Here is a 23,078-nt window from a genome sequence, read left to right as displayed (position 1 = left end):
GAAAAAGGATCTCACAGCTCAGCCATGCAGCAGCCAAGTGTTGCACAACCACCTGTTTCTCAGACTGGCTTCAAAGCTTAGCAGAAAACTACGCATTTAAAAAAGAAATTCAACCAAGGAAAAAAGGATGCACCTTTTTTTAGTGGAACATTTTCCTCTGTTTCTGGAGCAGCAAAGAACTCCCCTCTTCTTTTTTCTTCTTTCTTTCTTTCTTTTGTTTTCTTTTAAAGATTTTTGGCTTTATTTCTGAAGATGTACTGTATTTAGAAAAAGCTATAGCCTATTTGTCTGAACATTAACAAAAATGGCCAACAAAATATGTGATATTATTGTACAGGTTGGACTGTACATGAGTTGAGTGAAGTCACCAGCCCTTCAGATCACTTGGAATGAGAGTTTAGCCAGTATTAAAATTATTTAAAATCTCCCTGCTGGGAGAGTGTTGGCTGCGGGCAGCAGCCCACCCAGTGCAGACAGGACTCAGCCCCTGTGCAGTTACCTATAACCCACTGGAGTTCCCACTACAACAAATCCCTTTGTGCTGTGTGATGCCTCCAGGGAAACTAGCCTGGCAGAGTGGGAAAGCTGTGCTTTTATCCCACTGATTTAATTATAACCAGTTATTCCTATCCCTTTGCCCTGTTTTGGATTCTTTACATATTGTTTCGGAAAAGCTTAGTGGAATCATAGCCTTTGTATATATAAAATATAGGATGATTGAAGACCTGGCCACTTCTTTATTTAGCTTCCTCAGCCATGCGTTCCTCCCAAAGCATTTTCCCCTCTTGCTGCCAGATCGCTGTTTAAACTGTGTGTAAATATAAAAGGAACTGTGGACAACATTTAAAAATGCTGCACCATGTTGGGAACAGGGCTTGCTGGAAAGAACGTCTTCCTAGAGGCCTTTTTTCCCCTTTTCCTGTGGTTTTGCGGCTCCCTTAGGACAGATCAAAAGCCCTGTATGGATGCCACCATTAAGTCTAATGGCTCTCTGGTTATCCATCCCTGTTTGTACTGAAATAGCTCCACCATTTTTTCTTTTAAAGAGAATTCTTTCCTGTCCTTTAAGCATAGAGAAGTTGTAATTAGGAGATTTAAAAAAAGACTCTTAGAACCACTATGAAGAGAGGAGATAAAGACGAAAGAGGCTTCTGTAACAAATTTGAGGCAAAGGAAAATAGCAGGTTTGTTCCTTTTACCATAAGGTTTTCTTGGAAAAGGTTGAAGGCGGAAATTAATGGCCAGGCTCTTCTTTCTGCCCCTGTAGCATCACTCTGAGTGCTGCTCTTGCCCTTCATCTGCTCTTTTTATTCCTCTGTAGCCCTGTCACTGGACAATTCCTGTGCTTACGAGAAGGTTTTCTTGTGTTTTTACTGAGTGTGGAAAACATGCTCAGCTTGTAACATGTCTTGGCTCAAACATCACATACCCTACCTGAGTCACCCACGGCGCAGCTCAGCTGTAGCGTGGTAGGTATGGTACATGCGCAGACCCGGGGAGGGCTCTGACAGCACATCTTACGTACCGGCTTTTTTCCAAACATGGTTTTTGGAGGTGGGAAGGGCGTGAGTGTAAATTGTATACAGTCCAAATCCAGAGGGATGAAGACAATGTAAACACTGGCTTTTAGGGTGTTTTCAGACAACAATACATTGAAAGCCAGGCTAAATTACCACGATTACTTTTCAAATCCTTTTTTCTCCCTGTTTCACAAGCTGCCGTCCTGGTGCAGTGCTGTGATGCTGCCGGTCTGTAGGGGATGGGTGGGTTTCCTGCATCAGGGAGACAACAAAATTCTTTCCCTCCTTTTGTTCCTGTCTGTACTGAAAGCAACACATTGACGGCAAATGGGAAGGATGTGCCAAGCTCCAGCACTCTTTCCATAAGCCCTATATTGAAACCATGGGATGGAATAAAATTGCTGCTCTGAGGATATTAAAAGGGAATGCATTTCATTTTCTGATTTCATTAAAAGCCATTAACATTGGAATGACATGGTCACTATTTAGAAATCCCCAGTGCAGATGACTTGGTACAGCTGGTCTGAAGAAAAGAGGTTCAATGGAAACAGGGAGTCTCTTTGCATTAATGGCTGTTACGTGGTCCTCTGGTGGTGAGAGAGTGAGGGCATGGACCATTTCAATGTCAGTGATTATGCCACTCACATATTCTTGTAAATCTTCAACGAATCGCAGTCATGATTGGAAAAGGAAAACAGCACTTCAGAATGATGCTTTTTAAACATAAAGCATTGCTCTGAAAAACAGTTCTGAGCTGTTTATACTCTCTGTGGGGGAAAAGTTGTCTTGGAAGTGAAGAATTAATAAATGGAAAGGAATTGGGGGCAAGGAGACAAACCCAGATTAATTTTTTAAATCTGTGAAATTAACTAGGATCTTTTCTGTGCAGTTTGACTAATCAGGAACATATGATTGGTCTCCTGCAGATGTGACAAGGGGGTCCCTCCCTGCCTCTAAGTGTAAGCCACGTGGTGGCCTCAAGCCTTGAGGGACCAGCAGCACTTACTAATACAGCAGGGTTTTGGTGTCTGTTGGGTTGCTCTTAGGCTGTGCCTGCAGCCTCTGCTTCAGCAGTGAATGCTGCTGGCCTGGAGCAGGGACAAAGGAGAAGGGATCTCTGAGACAGACCCCAGAGGCACAAATAAATTAAGAATATCTCTGTGTCTGTCTTGATACCATGAAAGTCCATGTCTGAGTCATGCTGGAGAGCACTGAAACCACTGAAGACAAAGTCCTTCTCCTCTAATGACTGTAGTCATTAGAGAAAAAGACGCCCTGACACGCATACCATGGGACTGTCCTCAAGTCAGGCTGTGGAAAAAGGGAATGCACAAGGAAGATGGTGCTTGGCGTAAGAGCAAAACTACTGTTGAAATGGGATCCTTGGCTGTTGGCCTTCTAAGCTGGGTTTAACTTGCAGTGAGCACAATGCACTTGATTTAACACAACTGATGCACCAGAAGGTGGGAGTGGGCTTCAGACCTGCCCAAAGTAACAACCATTGAAAAAAAAAACAGTTTAGCATTGTAAATTCATGGAATTGGGACCCCATTTCTGTATGTTTTCTGTATTTTTGTATTCTAGTTAGTAAAATCAAAGCAGAACCCAACTGCCCCAGAGAACATGAGGTTTTTCATCCACACCTCTGCTCCTCTCCTCCCATCTTTGGGTCTCCAGCTGAGTTCATTCCACCAGACCAGTCTTCCCAGCCTGAAGTGTTACATCTTTTAGTGCTCTCTGCTTTATAGTGCATTTTATTGTCTGTTTCTAGAAAATAATGAAAATAATACATCACAAAAATACATATTTTAATCACTGACAAGCTGAGCATTTAGATTTGGAAAATATTTAGTCTCCCAACCTAGCAGGCCTCAGAAACCATTTGTGTTGTTGCTTAAACAGATGGAAGATAGTGAGCTGAGCAGCCCTCTGCTCTGCCCAAGCTAAGTGTAACTTTCTAAAGAAGGTAACAATTTAGCAAAAATATAATACATCAAGTAAGAGGCACCAGTTTGCTTTCCTGGTATACGAAATCATACATGTTGCATATGCAGCATATTAGTGAGAACATAGTTCAAAAATTCCTGATAGGAGCTATAGTAAGAGTGGCTGACTGATTATTTTTAACAAGATGCTTTTACTTTAGCCAGTAACCAAAAGTTTAATCTAGTTTTGCATCCCATATTTTTTGACTTTCAAATCCCTGACATCTTTCAAACTATTTGGCTTGTGAGCATAGCCTTCTGACTGACACGAGCCAGTGGACTTGGGTGTTGAGGCGATCTAACAGATTACAATAAACTGTGCCATTTCCAAGGCTCCTCATCTATCATGCAGCTGCTTTCATCACTCGCACCAAAGGACTTAAGCAGGGATTATGGCATGAACCCTGCTTTTTCTCCATCCCTCTCCCGCTTGCTCCTGCTCTGTCTCTCATTAACCAAGTCTAAGAATTTGTTACTAGAGTTGCAGACTCATTGACCCAGTTTCACTAATAATATGGGGGAGAGGAGATTTTTTCCCGTGCTTAATCGCTGGCTTCCGTGTATTCTTAGTGCTATTTTTATGCAGGAGAACTAAAAACCTGTAATAAAGATGGGGCCAACTTTGTGGCAAAATTCATGCATGCACAAGAGAGAGGCAAAGCAGGAGAGAGAGGGGGGAATAGGGAGATGGAGGTGAGCACAGGTGGACTTACCTATACTTGCAGACCCAGCAGTAGATTTTTTGGTAGCAGACCCTGCTTCTATAGCCTGATCCACAAGACCATATTGATTTAGCTCAGGGCTCCTCACTTTCCTCTGAAAACGCCACACCATCAAGGTCATGTTTGATTTCCTTTACCACCAAAAAGTAAAGTCAAGCAGAAGGTCTGGAAATGGCTTGGGAGAGTAATCCTGCCTGATCTGGGAGAGTGCTGGCTCTCCCCATTCCCTGGGGCTCTGTGATCATTTTAGGTCATGGAAGATTTGCTATCAGCACTTTTCATCCTTGGAACAGGCCTTCTGTCATGGTTTATTTTCTGCTTCGAGGCAGCTGGTGGATCTTGGAGACTCAACTGCACTTGCCGTCTTTTGGCTCTGATGCTGGTATCATGATGTGATGGTTGGTTAACCAGGAGAGCTAAGCCCTGGTGCTGGCTTTCCTGTCAAGGCAAACCGTTCTTTTAAATTATGTCATTGAACTTTGGGTTTGTATGAGCTCTCTGCTGCAAGGAAAGGGCTTAATTGGAAAGGGCTTAATTTGAAAGGAGTAAGGATGCAGGAGCTCGTTTTCTGAGGACATGGTGGGATGGAGCAGCCTGGAAAATACTGCAAGGTCCTGCTGGAATTGCCTGTGTTTGCTGGTTTGAGAAAAAGGATCAGAACAAAAGGATTTTGCCTAATGTTTTGGCAAATACCTCTCTGCTTTCATGGGAGAATGCCTAGAAGACCAGAATAAATGTATCAATAGCCTCTGCCAAGAAAACAATGGATTTTAGCTTTTTTTTTTTAAAACCCCCCATAAAATGTTTGGTTTCAAGCATTAGGCGCAGATGCAAGAGGGTTTTCTCACTTGAAAATCCTTGTGGAGACAGGCACGACTTGATTTTTCAAATTAAAGTCAGTCCCTGTTCTCTGCCAGGGATTTTTCTGGACTGTTTAGCATTAAAAAATGTTATGTGTCCATTAGATATTTGCATCGAGAGTTACCTCAGTGCCACAACACACCTTTTAATGAAAAAATTAGTCTCTTCAAAAGTGTCACATTTAGTGCAGTTCACTACAGGCTCTTCAGTTTCCCCTTAATACCTCAATTTCTGTATCACTCTATTGGAAAAGAACCACGAGGGGTTTTTTAACTCCCTGTAAATTTGTCTCAGGGTAGAAGACTGGGCAGGGAGACCTTTAAATCAAAGCGGGCTCTCAACTGGTCATGCAAACCACAGGAATTTAAATAGGGGATATTTATTAATTGTCAAGTTGAGTTTTCCGGGGTTTAAGCCAGCAGGACATTCAGAAATGAGGCCAATCTTTTGTAGTAGCAGCCTTATAGCGGATTTGGTAGCCTAACTTTACAAATTCACACTGATGGACGTGGAATCGGTGACACCAATGCTCCCTGCAGAGCTCTCAGACACATTTTCTGTATTTAAACAAAAAAAAAAAGTCCAGGCAGCTCACTAAATTTATATGTGAACAGATTTTTATCTCTTGTTCTCAGAAGATAAGATCATGTTGGAGCAGAATCCTGTTTCATGTTACTGTTAATGTTTGTTATCTGCAGTAGCAGTCTAGCCCACTTCTTCCAGCCTCCGGCAAGGCTCCAGCCCGCACGCCCGCAGGCAGCTGCATTGTGCCCAGCAGTAAAGATGCAGTGGTATGAGCATGGCAAGGACCATGCTTTTACAGGACTGCACTGTGATTGGCTTTCAGTCGCTGAGGACTGTTTCTGTGAGCTTGCAATCATGCAGTAAACTTGACCACATTTGTCCCCACCTGTTGGGATTTTCCTGTTTCAAAGCAAAAGCCACCTACCCACCCCCCCCCAGATGCTTTGTTTAATGTTCAACAGGGTTGTTGCAGCAGCAGTGCCTAACTGTCATCTCCTGTAATAGGAAAAAGTTCTAATGTTACTGATAAAGCAGTGGCCATAAAGATAAGACATGGGCATGTTAGGTGGATTCCCTTTGGCCTGTGTAGTGAGCACTAGTGGATAGATTTCAGGCTGCACGCTGCTACCTTTCAGCCTTTTCTCTGCACAACGCGGGAGACCACACTCCAGCTGCATGCTGATGAGCATCTCCTCAGTATCTCCTGTGAGCTATTCACCCACAGGGTAGTGGTTCCAGTAATTTCTGTTCTCTTGACATCCTTGCTTTATCCAGTATGCATCCCTGTTTGGCACTGGCTGCCCCATAATTTGCTTGCCTTGTGCTCCTGCACATCTTTTGTCATGGATTTACTTGGAGGGGGTCCTCAGGAAAGTGATGTGGGAGCCAGGGAATGTCTTTTGATACACTAGTTGTAGAGTTAATACAGGTTAATAATTTACCATGGTGCATCGGGAAGGCAGTGCCCTCTTCGTCCTCCAACTATTAGGCTGCCCTAATCATAGCTCTCTGCTGTAGCTCTGGTCTCCTTGAAAGTTATTCACTTCTCCCTCATTTTAGGGCTTTCTATGGTATTATTCCTGCCTGGTTTGTCAGGGCAAGTGAAGACAGGATCAGTCTGGCTTAAGGTTAACTCCTCAGCTAAGCAGCCTCCTCTGTCCCACGCCCTGGAGAGCAGCAGCCTTGGTGAGAGCTCTTCTTCTGTATTTTGTCTGGTGCTGTCAGTGGGATTACAGTGCCATAGCAAACCTGATGCTGTGAACAAATGGGTGAAAAAAAATGTTTATTTTTAGAACTGAAACCATGATAAATATGTGGAATTTGTCCAGAGTCTGCCTGCTGTACCTTTTTGAAATGCAAAGTGCATGGTTGTTAAAATACCTCTCCAAAGGTCAGCATAACCTAAGAAATAAATGTGCTGGCCTTTTGGAAAGCAGGTGAAGCTTCAGATGTGTGATAGCTACTTGCAGTTGAGAGCCTGGGTCCCCATTACCCAAATCTATTTCAGTTCAGCCCATATGGATGGAAATGCTGCATTCCAGCCAGGGTTTCTTTTGCACGTTTCAGTGAGGAGCCCTACGCTGGTCTTAATCCTTCAGTTCAGCTTTTCCTTCCATTTTCCTGGCTTACATCGTATTTGCTGAAGCCCCACTCATGCATTTGAGGGACTCATGCTGCGAGCATCATGTTTGCAGTTGGTGAGAATAGGGATGAAAAATAGACACTCCACAATGAAAAGAAGCAAAATGCTGGATGAGACTACAAAATATTGCCCGGGGGACCCGATGGGTTCTTGTCCCATTTGATGATCTAGCCAGCCTGCTGATGTGCTTACAGGGCTCAGGGATTGAAGTATTTGAGAACCTTACATTTTTTAATCCTTTTAGCTTCCTGCGAGGTGGAGGAATACTATTACTCTTTGTTAGACAGGGAAGTGAGGCATAAAGAGAAGAAAATACTTGCTGAAAGCATTGTAGGAATCTCATAGCTGAAAAAAAGAGTTGGCGTAGCTCTTAGCTGCCTGTCACGGCATCAGGCACCCTTGGGTAGGGTGGCATTTCTGCCATGAGCTTGGCTGTCATTATCCCACTGACAGGCTTTTGGGTAGGAAAGCACAGACAGGAGAGGGAAGGGTTTGGAGAAATAGCAGAGGGACTGAAATGTGATCTAAACTATGGAAGCCAAGCCGCAAATTAGGGCAATTCAAAGGCACAAACATCCTGTTGAGCTTGCTTGGTCCCCTTCAGTACATAATGAGTAAAGCACGTGCCCAAGTTCAGCTTCAGGCATGTTTCAGTGGGAAAGCTCTACCTCCCCTGCCCTGGGTTATATCAGGCTTTATTCTTGGTGGCAACCAGCAGGTGCTCATGCGAGGGGGAGCAGCATTATAAATAAATTATCCATTCATTTCCTTCTGGAGATTTTCCTATTGTTTAGCCACAATATGCTTTCCTATTTAAAAAACAAAACAAAACAAAACAAAACCCAGCCAAACCCTGGCCCCAAGTTCCTCTCTGGCAGGGTGGACCCAAAGCTGTGTTTGAAGTGGGTGCCCACGTCATCGCTCTTCCGTCCATCGTGCTGCTGTTGCTGTCACTCCTACATCGGTCCTCTGCACATTATGAAAGTGGTGTGAGGAGTACCTGCCTGGGAGCCGTGTCAGAGGGCATCGCCTCCTGCGACGCCTGGTCTTTTTGTGTGTCTTTTCCTGGGCAGGTCGATGTGGGAGGAAGGTTGGTGCTGTACAGCAGGTGGAAGGCAGGGGATTCTTGTGCTAGTGGAGAGGACAGGGGAACAAAAGCTCTCTTCCCTCCTTCCTCCTCCTGGCCAACATGGGGACATTGAGGCCAGGGCACTCACTTTCACAGGGGAGTTATTTTTAACCATTTCAGAAAAAACGCAGCTCAATACATCATAAACCAAGGATTTCTCTACACGGGGAGGCTGTTGCCCAGCAAGGTGGGGTGTGATGTGAAAGAGCAGCGCTGAACCCAGCGGGTCCTGCAGGAGCCCCTCAGAGGCTGTCCTGGCAGCACCCACCGATGGCTTTACTTAACGCCTGTCTCAGCTGAACTGTAAAAAGGGTCTGTGAATCCAGGTGAAAAATGGCGAGCCAGTGTGAGAAAGTGTGGCTGGGAGAGGATTCATCCGTTGCTGCTCAGGGTCACTTGCCCAGTGCTACGTGCTGGCTGGGTTCATGCCACCATGTGACTCCACTAAGAAAACCCCAAACCGTATTTCCTATGCAGCAGCATCATTTGTCAGGAACATTTGCAGGCACAGGGAGCAGCACCCACATGAGCTGCGGGTGGGTCTGTGCTGAGAGCAGCCATCTTCTCTGTTTTAGCTCTTCGGGAGGCAAGAAATGAGATTTCTTCTGTAAACACCCAAAAGAAATACCCATACCTCTTGTGAGTTTGCCTGGAGCTGACCCCACAGACGCAGGGAGAGCCCAGGGGGAAGCCTGGCCTGTGGCACTGCTGCAAGGGGAGGTGCTGTTCCAGTCAGGGGGACCACCCTGAGGGGATTTAATACCCAGGGGGCTTCTCTACTCCCCATTTCCCCCTGCACTCTGCCTTAGTGGCCCTGGCATGGAAATGGCAAACCCCCCACTAGTGTAAGCTCAAGGATGCATTTATTTACAGTAGTGCATGACAGGATTAACCATTACCTTGTGGTATGCAGCAATTGTCACGTTCAGTATGAATAAAGAGATACAAAAGACCTTTTATTTAGCCACTGCATTTGCCTGTCGTGATTTAGGATTGACCTTTTTCTTGATGAGAACAGGAGCTTTTTGCCTTTGTAGCTCTTTGACTCCTGTTGCAGATGCCTGATTTCAAGGGCTAATCCTGTGTTTACACCTTGCCTGCGATCCCACTTCTCATGCATTTTCAAAAGCAGCCGTTGCTTAGAGCCTCTCTTAGTTCAGACACAACTGCAAGTCCCAGCCTCTTGCTGCCCTACCTGGTACAGTTTTGCCCTCAAAAAAGGTGTCACAACTGTAGCTCTCCAGCCAGCTTTCCCAGCTGAGCTCCTAGCGTCTTCTGGTGTTTCACTCCGAAAGAGGGAAGCGTCAGAAAATCCTTTCCTTGTCACGAAGCAGAGCCAGGGGTTACACAGAGGGAGGAAGCAGCTTGAAGGAAGGGCCAGGCAGGCGGCTTCTAAAGCTTCAAATGTGGTGAATGTTTCAAAATAAATGGTACATGTGATGCAGTTTTATATTTAACAGGATGACTTCGAACACACAGGATGCCTTCCATTTTTGCTTTAAAATATAGAAAGCCAGGAGCAAGGAGGAGGAGAGATGGGGTGGGTGGGAAACTGGGAGATCAAAGTGCGTGTACACTGTGGTTGTGGTTGTGGGATCCCCGATCCTGGAGCAAGACCCAGTGTGTTCAGGGATATGCAAAAGAGATTGTCTCCACCTCAGGGAGCTTACAACTAAGGCTTAAGATTGAAAGTTGGGCTTTTTTCGTCTCTGCTTCACGCTTGTATGAACTTCACTTTAGGCCTTAAATCTGCTTTTCTTGAAATTGGTCTCGAAATTTCTATTGACTTTAAATGTGGCAAGATCTCACCCATAAATTCTCCTTTTCCCATCTGTAAAATGAGGATGGCAGGATTTCTGTGCCATCTGTGGTGCTGTGAAGCTGAAAACAATCATCATTTATAAAGTGCTTTAAGCTCAAATGGGAGATTCTGTGTAAAGGCGAGGCTTTGCAGGAAGAAATGTTCCTTAATGTGCCAGTTGCATCTGATATCTGAACCTGGGGCTGGGCTGAAAGTTTTGGAAGAGCAGTCTGGTGATGCAGTAGTGCTCCAGCTGCTAAATGTCCTGGTTTATTTCTGTTGTTCAAAAGCTCCTGTTCATCATTACAAAATTAAAGGACAGAGAAACCAATAGCTCTATGTCCCCAAAAAATCAGTATCCTACATCCATGGTCCTTTTGAGCACCTCTGATCCTACCAGCCGTGATTCTCAGAGGTGGTGTGACTCTGGCCACCAGCTGGTGATTTTACAGCACATGCCTTGTAAATAGGAAACTCAGAGCCACAGCCACAAGTGTTAGGGCTTTCCAAGTACAATAGGATGCATCTGATGGGAATAAAAGGATGTTAATTTTCATCCAGCTTTGCAGGGCATAGAAGGGAAGCTGCCTAACCTTTGCCCCAAGAGCCACATGTGCCTTATATTTGTAAAAAGCTGAGGGCTAAATTGGTGCAACAAAGAGCAGACTGTGGCCAAGCACAGCGTTTTAAGATAAAATAGTGCTGTTCCCAGCAAGTAATGCAAATCACATGTGACAAGCCAGTTGCAGTTCCCCGGGCTGAGCTAACACATGGCTCAGGTCAAGCACTGCTGACTGAGCTGCTGGTTTCACCTTTTGCAGACACAAGCCACCAGGCGCGCTCCGTCTCCAGCCGCCCCTATTACAGTTTGCCCAACAGCAGCCATGAGAGACGCTCGGTCCTTGCTATTGTGGAGCCGCTGCGTTTCCACTCCCAAGCTAAAGGCAAGAACGTGCGTCTGGACGCTCACTCCCGCAAGGCCACGCGGAGGAACAGTTTCTGCAATGGGGTCACCTTCACCAACCGGCCCATCCACCTCTATGAGAAAGTCAGGCTGAAGCTGGTGGCTGTGCATCATGGCTGGAGTGGGGCCCTACGCTTCGGCTTCACCATTCACGACCCATCGCAGATGAGCTCTGACGAAATACCAAAGTACGCCTGTCCGGACCTAGTGACCCGACCTGGATACTGGGCCAAAGCTTTGCCAGAGAGGTTTGCTGTGAGAGACAATATCTTGGCCTTCTGGGTTGACCGTCATGGGAGAGTCTTCTACAGTATTAATGACGAGGAGCCAGTATTGTTTCACTGTGGTATTAAAGTTTCCAGTCCTCTCTGGGCACTCATAGACGTCTATGGAATTACATATGAAGTGCAAATACTAGGTAAGTGTGTATTTTGTCCCAAGGCTTGTTGTTCTGTTTGCTCTTTCCACAAAAGCATGATCATGGAGAAAAGATGTGTGATCTATCTGGTTGATCATTTCCATGGGACACTTAAGAACACTAATTTACTCTTGGTAACTTCAAATTAAGCATTTCTCTTTTGCCAGCAGCGGGGATCCAGAAAGCAATGTATTTCAGAGATGTCAGTGATGGAAAGTCCTAAGGCTGTGCACTATAGTAGCCATGTGAAGGGCTAGATGGAAATTTTTACATGTAACTTTACCCAGCTTTTTCTGAGCTAAATGTGCTGCTATGGTGTGGAAAAACATGGTGCGAGGTCACAGGGACTGAGGAGACAAAGGTGACTGGCTCTGGCTTCCCCTCTTCTTTCCCAGATACCAGTTACTGCCAGTCCACTGGAAAACTATGACCCATTCCTCAAGAGTTTCCTGGCACCCTTCCCCAGCCCCTCTCTCAACTCTTGACCTTGGTCCCCACTTAGACTGGCAGTTTAACAAGCTGTGTTTGCAGGTATATCCCCATTTATCCTTCCCTTAAACATGGGCATCACTGTATGTCTGCAAAGCAGCAGCTGCAGCACAGGATACAGCCCACCAGCTGAAGAGTGATGAGAAAATGTAGTATGATGTCCTGAGTGCTTCGGGATCCTTTCCACCGCATGCCACATCGTCTCTCACCCCTAAGCAGATCATTGCATTCAGGTGGTGCCTGGCTCATGTACAAGCATCATCCTTGGGGAGGCCTACAAGAGGGGATTAATTTGTTCCCATTAATGAACTGAGCTGATTGCCATGGAATTGCTTTCCTTTCATGACTTTTATGGCATTGAAATTTCAGATGGATTCAGTGTTACATGGAGTGTTTTAAACTGGTGTACAGCACAGGAAATCCTTTTAAAATATGAGAGTGTTGCCCTTTCCCAGAGGCTCCTAGAAGCTGATTTAGTTTTAACAGCCAAGCTAAGCTGCACCTGCTCGAGGGGATGGTGCCTTCATCCTCACACTGAACAGACACCAGTGATAAGCTGTGAAATGGTTAGTCAGTGGGCCGGCAGCTCCATCACATATTCTTCTGAATGGTACCAATTATTTTCCAGCCAAGAAGGTTACACATAAACAACACTTTGCCCTGCCTCCTCTACCTCAAATGTGTAATTAAACCTCACCAGTAGCTTATCCTGTAATTGCAATTGTGACACACTCCAAGCCTCTGGTGCTCATCACGGAGGTGAAGGAACATTTGCTGTATTGGCCAGTGCAGCTGCTTCACCAGAGCAGTCCTCCTTCTTCATTAGATTAGAATTAGAAAAATTAAATGCAGCTTATTTCTGGCCCCCAGTCCTGCACATGGCATCCAAGTGTGCGGAGTGGAATACTTGGCCTGGGGGCACCTGTATTCTGATTTTTTTTTTTAAATCAAAATACCAATCCCCACAAGGTACTCCAGGAATGAGGGCGATGCTCAACCATCTGGGGCACCAGGGGGCCCAGCCTCTTTGCTACAGATGTGATGGCGTCATATTGGACATGTTTGTCGCTCTGTCCCCTCCTCCCAAAGGTTTGCAAGTTGGGAAAGCTATGAAATATAGCTCAAATAGAGATGCACAAAATGCTTCTTTCAGCATCATGAAGCTTGGATGTGTATTACTCCTTTGTGGGAGCTTTTCTTGCCAGATACCCCATGCTTGCTAGAAGCAGCTGGTCCAGCCATCAGCCTACACCGGTGGCCTCTCCTGCATGGGCTTCTGAGCGAAGGCAGCCCCTGCTTTGCAGCTGCTGGGTGAATTTGGGTGTTTTCCCTTCTTTGGCAAAAGCCTGGTGATTTTCCCTTTCAAGGAGCAGGCAGTGATGGTGCTGGGATGCTTCTCCCCTCTCCATCTTTGGGAAGACCAGGGGTCTGCTTCATTCACACACACTCTTAACTTCCATGTGCTTTGACTTTGCTCAGTTGTTTAATGCTTTACCTTTGGCGTGAATTGTCCAAGTCACCTGGACAGTGCTGGAGGTAGAAGGAAGGGTGCTCCCGAACCTCTGCACACCTTTAAATCCCCACCCTGGCCTGGCCTGGCTGAGGTGAAAATCTAGGCAATGAATTAAGAGTCAGCATCCTGACTTTCCCTTTGCTGTGAAAGGAGGAAAATAACTCTCTAACCGTAAAAAAAAATCTTTGTAACACCTGCAGCAAGTAGCTTTTGTGACAAGCTCTCAATTCAAAATCTCTGCAGTAGTGTGAACACCCCTGAGATACCAGGCTTGAAATCTTCTTGTAAAATGACCTCTCTTGGACACACCTGTGCCTAGGCACCTCACAGCTGTAAGGCGATGACAAGGAGTGTGAAAGGAATATCTATTTGTGGTTGTGCTCCTTTGCCCATCACTGTGTTGCAGATTTGGCTTGCCAAGACCATTTGACAATAAGGTATTGAGACATTTCCTTCTTTTACAGAGCACTCTCAAACTATTAGTCCCTTCTACTGAGAAAACTGTAGGACCACACTGGTTTACAGCTTTTCCCAGTTCACCAGTGCAAGGGGCTCCCAGATTACATGGGTACTTCATAACACTTGTTTTTCCTCAGCCAGTGCCAAGATGCAGCCATTTCTCTGCCTGCTCCACATGAGACTCTCCACCACTAGCCTTTCATTAGTGGTTGACCTCTGGCTAATTTTTCCACTGTTTTTCCATTCAGAGGAACAGAACTCAGATAATCTGTAGGCTGAAATAATTACAATTGAAACCATAAAAGTAGGTAATTGTATCTTGACTTTCATGTCCCTTATCACTGGGCTTATCTCACAGATAGCATGTTTGCGGAGACCATGACCACTGCCCGTCTCAGCACTGCCCGTCTGAGCACTTGCCTTCCACAGAGCAACCATGATTCAGCCAACTTCAATAACAATGAACTGGAAAATAACCAAGTGGTGGCCAAAATTGCAAATCTAAACCTAAGTCGGGTTCCAGGACTCGCGACAGACAACCATATCATCCCCTGTTGCCCAAACCGACGGCACCATGCCCAGGGAGTCCCAGCCTTCCTGGACACAGACCTACGATTCCACCCCACCCATGGACCTGACATCACCTTTTCTCAGGACCGGATGGTTGCATGCACCAACTGGCAAGAAAGCAATAGGACTTTGGTGTTTTCTGACCGGCCCTTGCACATCAGTGAAAGCCTCTTTGTGGAAATAGGACATCTGGGGTTGCCATACTATGGGGCCCTTTCATTTGGCATCACTTCTTGTGATCCGAGTACTTTACGGACAAATGAGCTCCCAGCAGATCCAGACTTTCTCTTGGACCGCAAGGAGTACTGGGTGGTTTACCGAGCATTCCCGGTCCTCAACAGCGGCGACATTCTCAGTTTCGTGGTCTTGCCAAACGGAGAGGTGCACCACAGGGTGAATGGAGCCAGCCGAGGAATGCTGATGTGCGTGGACACCTCACAGTCTCTCTGGGTGTTTTTTACAATACACGGTGTAATCAACCAGCTCAAAATAGTGGGTAAGTGCAGACAAAATAAATTATAATGGGGAGCACCTGGCTGGTGACATTTCTTGGGCCATAATGGGAGCTACAGGTTTGCATTCGCAGTGTTGCCTTTAGCAGTTGGTCACCAATGTGAGGAAGCATCTCCTGATCTCACCTTATGTTTGCAAACAAGACAAGGTCTCTTGCGAACAAGAGTGAGTGAGACATGGTAGCTGTCACACAGATGTATGCAGCCTGTGTGAGTCCCCCAGAAAAGGATGAAACTTGAGAGATAAAATAAGCAACAGGTAGGGAGGCAGGGGTGATGGCGGGGGGGCGGGAGGCGAGGGGGACACGACAGCTGAATTTCAGAGGGATTCTTTATACACTCACTATTCCAGCCAACAGGTATTAAACACATGCTTTGGTAAGGGCAATGATTTTTGTGAGCGCAGCTCTGGTTTAAGCACACGTGTTGCTGATGGACAGTAATCGCTCCCCAAACACTGCCACAGTTCGGGTATCAGATGTCATTTTTGATCTATTGCTGGAGATCAGTTACAGTGCTTCTCCATTCCTCTTGTTAAGAATTCTGTCAGAAAAGCAGATGTTGGTGCCTTTGTAAAGCAGGTTTTTCTCATTTAAAGCAACACCATTTTCCAAGCTGCCCCTAATCTGACAGTGAGACAATGAGGCTGCTGCTGCTGGAGGGATTGGGACCGTGGGGAAGTGACTGTACACCCCAAATGATGGCTGTCAGATAACCTGGTGCTCACTTAGCTGAACCATCGAACAGAACTTGTACAGTGGCATAGTGAGGTCCAGGTCTTGGAGGTCACATCCAAAATCATGCACCTGTATTGTTACTAAGGGACAGCGGTTAACTCAGCAGCCAGACTTCGCCCTAAAGCACCCTGCACACTTGGGGTGGGAGCAACTCACCAGGCTGAGGGGCATTTAGCTGGGGTTTGGGTGTCCTTTGGCCCTGTGGCAGGCTCAGCTCTCTCCTGTATTTGCAGGCACTGTGCAGTCCAGCCCAGTGACCGTCTCTCCCTCAGGATCCCCTGGCGGCTCGCAGTATGACAGCGACTCGGACATGGCCTTCAGTGTCAACAGGTCGTCATCTGCTTCAGAGTCATCGCTCGGTAAGGAGAGCCTAGGCCTCAGCACCCAGCCGTGCCAGCGATGCCACGACAGAAATCTGGGCTGATAGGTGGGGCTACACAAGACAGCAGGGCAGGGTTAGCGGGAAGATGTTCATCTCCTGCGAGGCCAACAGAAACAATTGGAAGAAAACACAGAGCGGTCAGAAGATTTTCATGGCCTGAAGAAGGGCCATGTTGCTTCCCACTTTGTCGGTCTGTCTAATGAAAGTGGTCCCTGTCCGGCTGCCCTTGCTGCAGCAGCAGCACTACAATAGCGGGGGGGTGCAATATCCTGTCTGGGGGGGGTCTTATACCACCCAGACCGCTGTTTTCTGCACTGCCAGGGCTCCACTGACAGAAGCATGCCTGCATCACTGCTCAGGTGCTGGTGTTTAGGTCTCAGGCAGACGGCCTTGAGGGGCCTGCCCAGTACTGCCCCAGCGTGTACTGCATCCACCCAGCACGGCTGGTGAGATACAGAAGCACTCTGCGTGGAGCACGGCTCCTTCAGGGAGAGCAGGGCTCTGCACACCCACACCATGAAATGGGTGTGCAAAATCACAGCGCTGCTTGGGGAAGCACAGGCGAGCTGTGCTTGCCCCATCTGCAGGAAAGGGATGGCAGGTTCTGCCTGAAGCTGTACCCATGCTACCAGTTTGAATACGCTGGGGTTTGTTTGGACAAATGAACCAGGTAATGACTAAAGAAGGAAGAGCCTTAAAAACCGACTTGTGTGTGTGTTGTATAGTGTCAGGTTTGCACCATCCTGGTGACAAAGTAATCGCATTCCTGCCTCCTCTTTTGCAGTGACTGCTCCCAGCTCTCCCCTGAGCCCCCCCATCTCTCCTGTCTTTCCCCCTCCGGAGCCTTCAAGCAGCAAGAATGGGGAATGCACTGTCTGCTTTGACAGCGAGGTGGACACGGTGATCTACACCTGTGGACACATGTGCCTCTGCAACACCTGTGGTCTTAAGCTGAAGAAGCAGCTCAATGCCTGCTGCCCAATCTGCCGACGGGTCATCAAAGATGTTATTAAAATATACCGCCCTTAGCGCCCGGCTCGGGCTGTAGGAAGGGGGAACGCCACTAGCAGTAACCATGCCTTTCCGTCCCTGCTTATGGGTTATCGTGCTGGTCAGTCGTTATCAAGTGGCTCGTTATCTGTGTTTCCTTATTTGACTGGTAGGGCACAATTCAGGGATAAAATTGAGCTGAGGATCATGTGGGGCCCAAAGGCACGGCTGCCATGCCAGCCAGGCTGTGTGCCCATGGGCAATCCAGGGAACTGCAGTCTGGACCTGACCCAGCTGCAAATGAGAAATTTCTCGTGCAAAGGCTCTTTTTTCCTTCCTCCTCCTCTGGAGGAGGCTTGCTGTGCTGTAGATTGGGAAGGGGAGGTTGCCACTTGGTCAGTACTGGGTGCCACTGGGCTTCCCAACCCCGAAACCCCAACAGCTCTGGGCTGCTGCCGGGTGCTTGCACTGTGGTGGAACAAAATTAGGACAAGGCCCAGTGGGAGGGTTCAAAGTGGACAAAACTGATCTGAACATGTCACGTTCCTCTGTGTAAAGGGAACTAGCTAGAGCCAAAATAGCACCACAGCTAGATTCTCACTTGTTTGGGTTTCACCCCTGTGAACAGGCTTCTGGGGCACGTGGAGAAGCTGGTCTGGACTTAGATAAAGCAGCTTTTGCTTTCTGTAGCAGAGCAGGGACTTTAGCCCAGAGAGGCTGAGACCTGGGGAGCAGCCACAGGGTAGCAGCGAGGAGCACGAGCCCACTGAGAGCACCAGCCAACCTCAACTGCTGCAACAGCGGTGATGGAGCAGTTTGCAGCACTGGTGGGCTGTTCAGGCACTGCCTGTATGTCTGGCTCCTGAAACCATAAATTGCAGCCTGTGGATGAAAGGGGCGTTTGGATGGGCACACTGGAATCCTGGCTTAGAAAAAGCATGGGGCTACCACCACCTGCAATTATGGTGTTTGTCACCTCCAGGCATACACCTGCATTTTGGTCTGCTCCTCTTCACAGGTGGCACAGCTGCCACCTCACACCATCCTGCCTGGCTCTCCTCCCCTAGCCCTTCCCCTGCAGCCAGTGCTGCAGCAGGGCTCAGCCTTCCTCCTGCCCCTTTGGAGCCTGGGGTGAGAAATTCATTTCTGACCCAGTCCCAGCAGGCTCACGTTTTTTCTGGGGACTGTGTATGTGCTGATTTTATCTGCTTTTTCTCCTGCCTTTCCAGGTTTCCCAGCACAGCTGCTTGGACACTGGGTCCCAACAGTAGATGAGAACTTGTGGAGATGAATAGGGATCTGTTTCACTTGGCTTTACTTGGGAGGAGGAAAGAAAAAGGCTCTGTGGCTATTATTAGATGTTGGGACTTGAAAGGTAAATGGGTTTTAGCTGTGATATTAGACAGCTACAAGCAGCAGCCGCCTGGATGAGCTGGGCAGCATCTGAGCATGCAGCATTGGGTCTGGTGCAAGGAGCTTGGTGTCCTCCTCCCTGCTGCTCTCACAGGAGCTGCCCTCCATTCACCATCCTCTGCCCATTTACACGGCTCCTATCCAGTCCTTCAGCCTGAGCCTGGCCGGCTTCCTGCTGGTCCAGGTTCGTAAACAGGAAGAGAGAGGGTGCAAATGGGATCATGAGAGAGGGGCTGATGTCATTCTAGCTCAGTGACCATGTGCCACTAAGTGCCTGAGAATGGCTTTCTTCAGAAAGGTCCAACTACCACATTTTAGTTCAAAAACAAACAAGAAGAATAGCAACCCCTGTACATTTCAGGGCTTCCAGGCACAGAGGGGCAGCCTGACGTTGTCAGTGTCTGTTGCCTCACCTCCCCGCTCACTCTCTCCTCCGAGGCGCTGGTAGCCATGGGTGCACTGCCACCTCTTGTGGCACCACTGCCTGGGTGGTGGTTTGGCGGTGCTGTGCTTGGTTTCCAGTTGGCACACAGCTCCGTCCCAGCCCCACTCTGCCATCAGAGAGCACACACCCAGGGGAGGTCATCCTCCTCCTGCAGCAGGCTGTGGCTGCCAGCTCCCAGGGAATGAAGAAAACATTTTTTTTCCTTCAAGAGCTAATTAACATTTTAATTGTGTATAAATGAGAGGCTGCTGTAGAGCGAGATCTCTCACCCATTGCCCTGCTGCACTGGCACGAAAGCCTGCTGGCTTTGCAGAGCCCTTTTTGGAAACAGCTCGCTGACTGTGCTGCTGCTGCACTTGCTCAGCCCTTAGCAGAGCCACTGGCACTGCAACTGTGCCATGAGTTCACTTACACCTTTGCAAAAGGAAGCAGCGAGGGCAGCTTTCCATCAGCTGGAGCCTCGCTCAGACCTCCAGGCTGCGTTTCACACAGGGACCACAGATACTGCCTTTGCAGACCACAGTCCAGCTGTGCTGAGTGAGCACAGCACTAAGCATGATGATGGAGAAGTATGTGAGAATGGTACGAAAGGCCAAGCACGTTAGTGCCTGCCTGGTGATTGGGCTGCAGTGGGACGCCTTTGCATGATGAGGAATTCAAGGAAAGTTGTCTGAATCCACAGTGAGTGATGTTAGCTTGGATCAGCTCTGGGCTAGCAAACACCAGCCTAGCAAAAACCAGGCTGCTGCCCTGGTTTCAGGGTGCCCAGTTCCTTTTGGTGGCTGCACGCAGTTACATGCATGGGCAGAGCAGAGCCCATTTGCTTTGCTGACAGCTCAGGTCCTCAATGAGCGGGGCTAATTGCATACCTGCGGTGGGTTTTTGGGGTTAGTTGGTTGTTTTTTTTTTTTGTGTAGTTCTTTTTTTATTTTAAGCCAGCAAGGAGAAATACTGAATCCACCCCAGGCTGTGTATGAGCTGTGCGGGACGCCTTGCACAGGTTGAATTTCTTGCTGTGGCAGCTGAGACCAGTTTCCAGAAGGGCGGCATCCAGCAGGGCCAGCAAGGGAGCCACCTCAGTCAGGGCAGTGACAGGAGTCAGGGTCCGGAGTGTGGCCATGCAGCGAGCAGTGAGAACAGTGGATGTGTCTCCCTGACTGTCTGAAAGCGACATACATTTTCCAAAATAGGCCTCTTATAAAAGATTTCCAGGAAAAGGTAGCCTCTTACAGATTTGTTAGTACTCGTATTGCTATTTTTTTTAAACAGTCCAATGATATATGATTTGTACAGAAGATCTGTTTGTGCCTTATAAGGGTGTCTGTGCACTTTTTATCCTTTTTAAAGCAACTTTTAAAAAGAAAAAAAAATGGGGAGAAAACAACACAGATCAATGGTAGTTTTATAGATTTTGTGTTCACTGAGAACCCTGCTTTTTTTAATATATATATCTTGGAGTGAAAAAGTGTTTATTTCCATGGATTCCTCCCCCCAACCTATTTGTTTAAAAATTAAAAAAAGGAAGAAAGAAAGAAAAAGAAGAGCTGGGGGGAACTCTTTTACCTTCCCCCTTTCTGAGACAGTTACTCTGTTATTGTTACCTTTATAATTCAATACTGTTACCTGTACATCATGTTTAAGCTGAATCAGATTTTGGACCTCTCTATTAGGCTTTTCAAGGAAATCATTCTGGGGACCTGGGTGGGAGGGCATCGCACGAGGGAGGGAACTGCACTTCTACATGTCAGTGCGCTATAGCGTTGTGTTCAGTGCTGTGTGTTTTACTTTTGTCCATTTACCTGTTTTACATTAATATAATTTTACTTGTTTATGAAACAAATAAAACTTTGGCTTGTAAAGAGTGCTCCTGGACGTTTAAAAGCATTTGGAAGGTGAGCAAATCCTTTATTCCAAAGCATGGCAATACTAATACACAGAGGCAGGGCACCTCTGCTTCAAAAAGCAAATGTTAGGCACTTTAAATACCTTGTGTGACCTTTGCTTTGCACCTGGGAGGTCACTGCACAGTGGCTGCTCAGTCCCTTGCTGGGCAAGGGGGATTCCTGGCTTATTTAACCTTGCAAACCCTTGAAAGTTTGGCCAGCCACTGCAGTAAAAGCAGGATCTATTCTAGGGCTACAGAGGTGGGGACATCCTGTGGCAGATGCCCTCTCCAAGTGCCCCAAACTCCTCATCGAACCAGCACCATGTCAAGCAAGGCAGCTGCCAGCCTGGCCCCACTCCTGTGCCTGTGCTGGGGCTGTGTCAGCCTGGGGACTGCACTGGCTGGCCCAGGGAGGGGTTGATGCAGACACGGGCAGGAGGGCTGCTTTTTATTTTTTTTTCTTTTTGTTTTGTTTTGTAGCGATGCTTGGCTCTTTATTTCACAAGCAGAGGCCAACAGAAGGCTGCTCTGCAAACTGTTTATATCCCAATATGTGGCCTGCTGAAACCAGACACCAGTCAAGCAGATTCAAATGTGGTTTAAAGTGGAGTGGAAGAATCCATTCATAACGCTGCCCTGGCAAGAACATGGCCATATTTAAGCATTTGCACGAAAACTCTTGTGAGCCGCAGGTGGCGAAAAAGCCCAACAATGGCTATTTATGCCAAAAATGCCTTTTTATAAACTCTGCTGCCCCACTTTATCCAGAGAGCCGATGCTTGTGAGCTGCCAACAGACTAATGCTGCCAGTCTCAGGCCGGGGAGCGACTTTGCACCACACTTGGCATTAGTGTGAGGCATCTGTTCCAGCTGCTGCTGGCCCAAGCCCGGGGAGAGCATGGAGGACTGCTACCCGCTCCCATCACCTGTGCCCGCAGCCCCCCTCTACTCTCCTCCCCTCTGCCAGCCTGGGTGCCATGACGCACGTACCAGCCCAAACTGAGCCTCCCATGGACAAAGCCCAACTCTAACACTCTGCCAGCTCTGCTTGCGGCACTGGAGGTTTGGGCAGCGGCCTGCATTGCTCAGTGCCAGGAGCAGCGTGCCCATGGGGATGCGGTGTGGCACTGTGCCAGCTGCAAGGAGCTGACTGAGGTGGGACAGGCCCCACTAGTGTGATACTCCAGCATATGTCACAAGCCCCAAATTTCTCCCCAATGTATTCTGCTGCTGGGTGGCAAGCGACAGCCTCAGGGCAGGTACTGTGTGCTGGGCTGCTGCTGTGTAAGCGCTGCGCAGAGCATGGGTGGGTGGACGCTTGCTCCTGGCACAGGGCATGTGCTGCAGGCAGGTGAGTGAACACCAGCTGTCAGGGGAGACCAAGGCAGGCCCCACTGCTACGTGCAATGTAGCTGACACTGTGCTGTTACCTGCTGCCTGCACAGCCCTGCCTGTACTCCTTGCAGCACTGTCGGCTAGAGGGGTTATGGACACCTGAAAGCTGGGGGTGAGCGTGGACAAGGCTTGCATGTCCCAGGCTTGCAGGTGGTGAGCCAGACCAGTGGAAGATGCTCTTGCATGTTTTTTTTTCCGCCTTTCCTCCTACCCCCTTACCAAGCACTGCAGGTGTGTGATACCACAGCCCTCTGCCAGAAGGCACTTGGGCTCTGGGGTCCATTCCCTACTTTTGCCTGAGCCTTTTCAATTAATGTAGCCCCATACCCTGGCCAGCCTGAACCCCCAAGAGCCCTTCAGGGTGGGCAGGCACTCTCCCTTTCTTCCCCCCCACCCCACCCCACATTTCCCCCAAAATCACCAGGCTTAAGCTGCTGGCTTGAGCCTAAAGTAACATGATTGCTAACTTGCGCTGCTCCATGTGCTGGGATGCCCATCTGGGCTTGACCCCACAGGTGAGACCCAAGGAGCTGTCAGGGTCCCCAGGACCCTTGCCGCTCCCAGGCACTGCTGTGCATTGCAGGGAAAACAGCCAAGGCTGCCTGGATAGATGGTATGTCCCACCGGTGCAGGGTTGGGAGGGTCAGCTGTGCAACATTCCTCTGTCTACTGGGTCATAGGTATGGAAAGAAAACGCAAAGCTTTGCTGAACATGGTTTAA

General features: G+C 47.9%; 1 protein-coding gene across 2 annotated transcripts in view; it reads left to right on the top strand.

Annotated features, from left to right (window-relative positions):
- NEURL1B (neuralized E3 ubiquitin protein ligase 1B) overlaps positions 1-20,941 on the top strand; it is a 150,562-nt gene extending 129,621 nt beyond the window's left edge. For both annotated transcript variants that reach the window (XM_075102422.1, XM_075102423.1), the window contains exons 2-5: positions 11,007-11,567; positions 14,387-15,094; positions 16,081-16,206; positions 17,014-20,941. In XM_075102422.1, the coding sequence (XP_074958523.1) occupies positions 11,007-11,567; positions 14,387-15,094; positions 16,081-16,206; positions 17,014-17,258 (1,640 nt within the window). In that variant the 3' untranslated portion in view covers positions 17,259-20,941. The remainder of the gene's footprint in view (positions 1-11,006; positions 11,568-14,386; positions 15,095-16,080; positions 16,207-17,013) is intronic.
- The last annotated feature ends 2,137 nt before the right edge of the window (positions 20,942-23,078 follow it).

The sequence above is a fragment of the Phalacrocorax aristotelis genome, chromosome 8, assembly GCF_949628215.1.
Source record: "Phalacrocorax aristotelis chromosome 8, bGulAri2.1, whole genome shotgun sequence".
Taxonomy (NCBI): Eukaryota; Metazoa; Chordata; class Aves; order Suliformes; family Phalacrocoracidae; genus Phalacrocorax; species Phalacrocorax aristotelis.
Note: the sequence above shows the minus strand (reverse complement) of the source record. Positions and strands in the feature narration are given on the sequence as shown.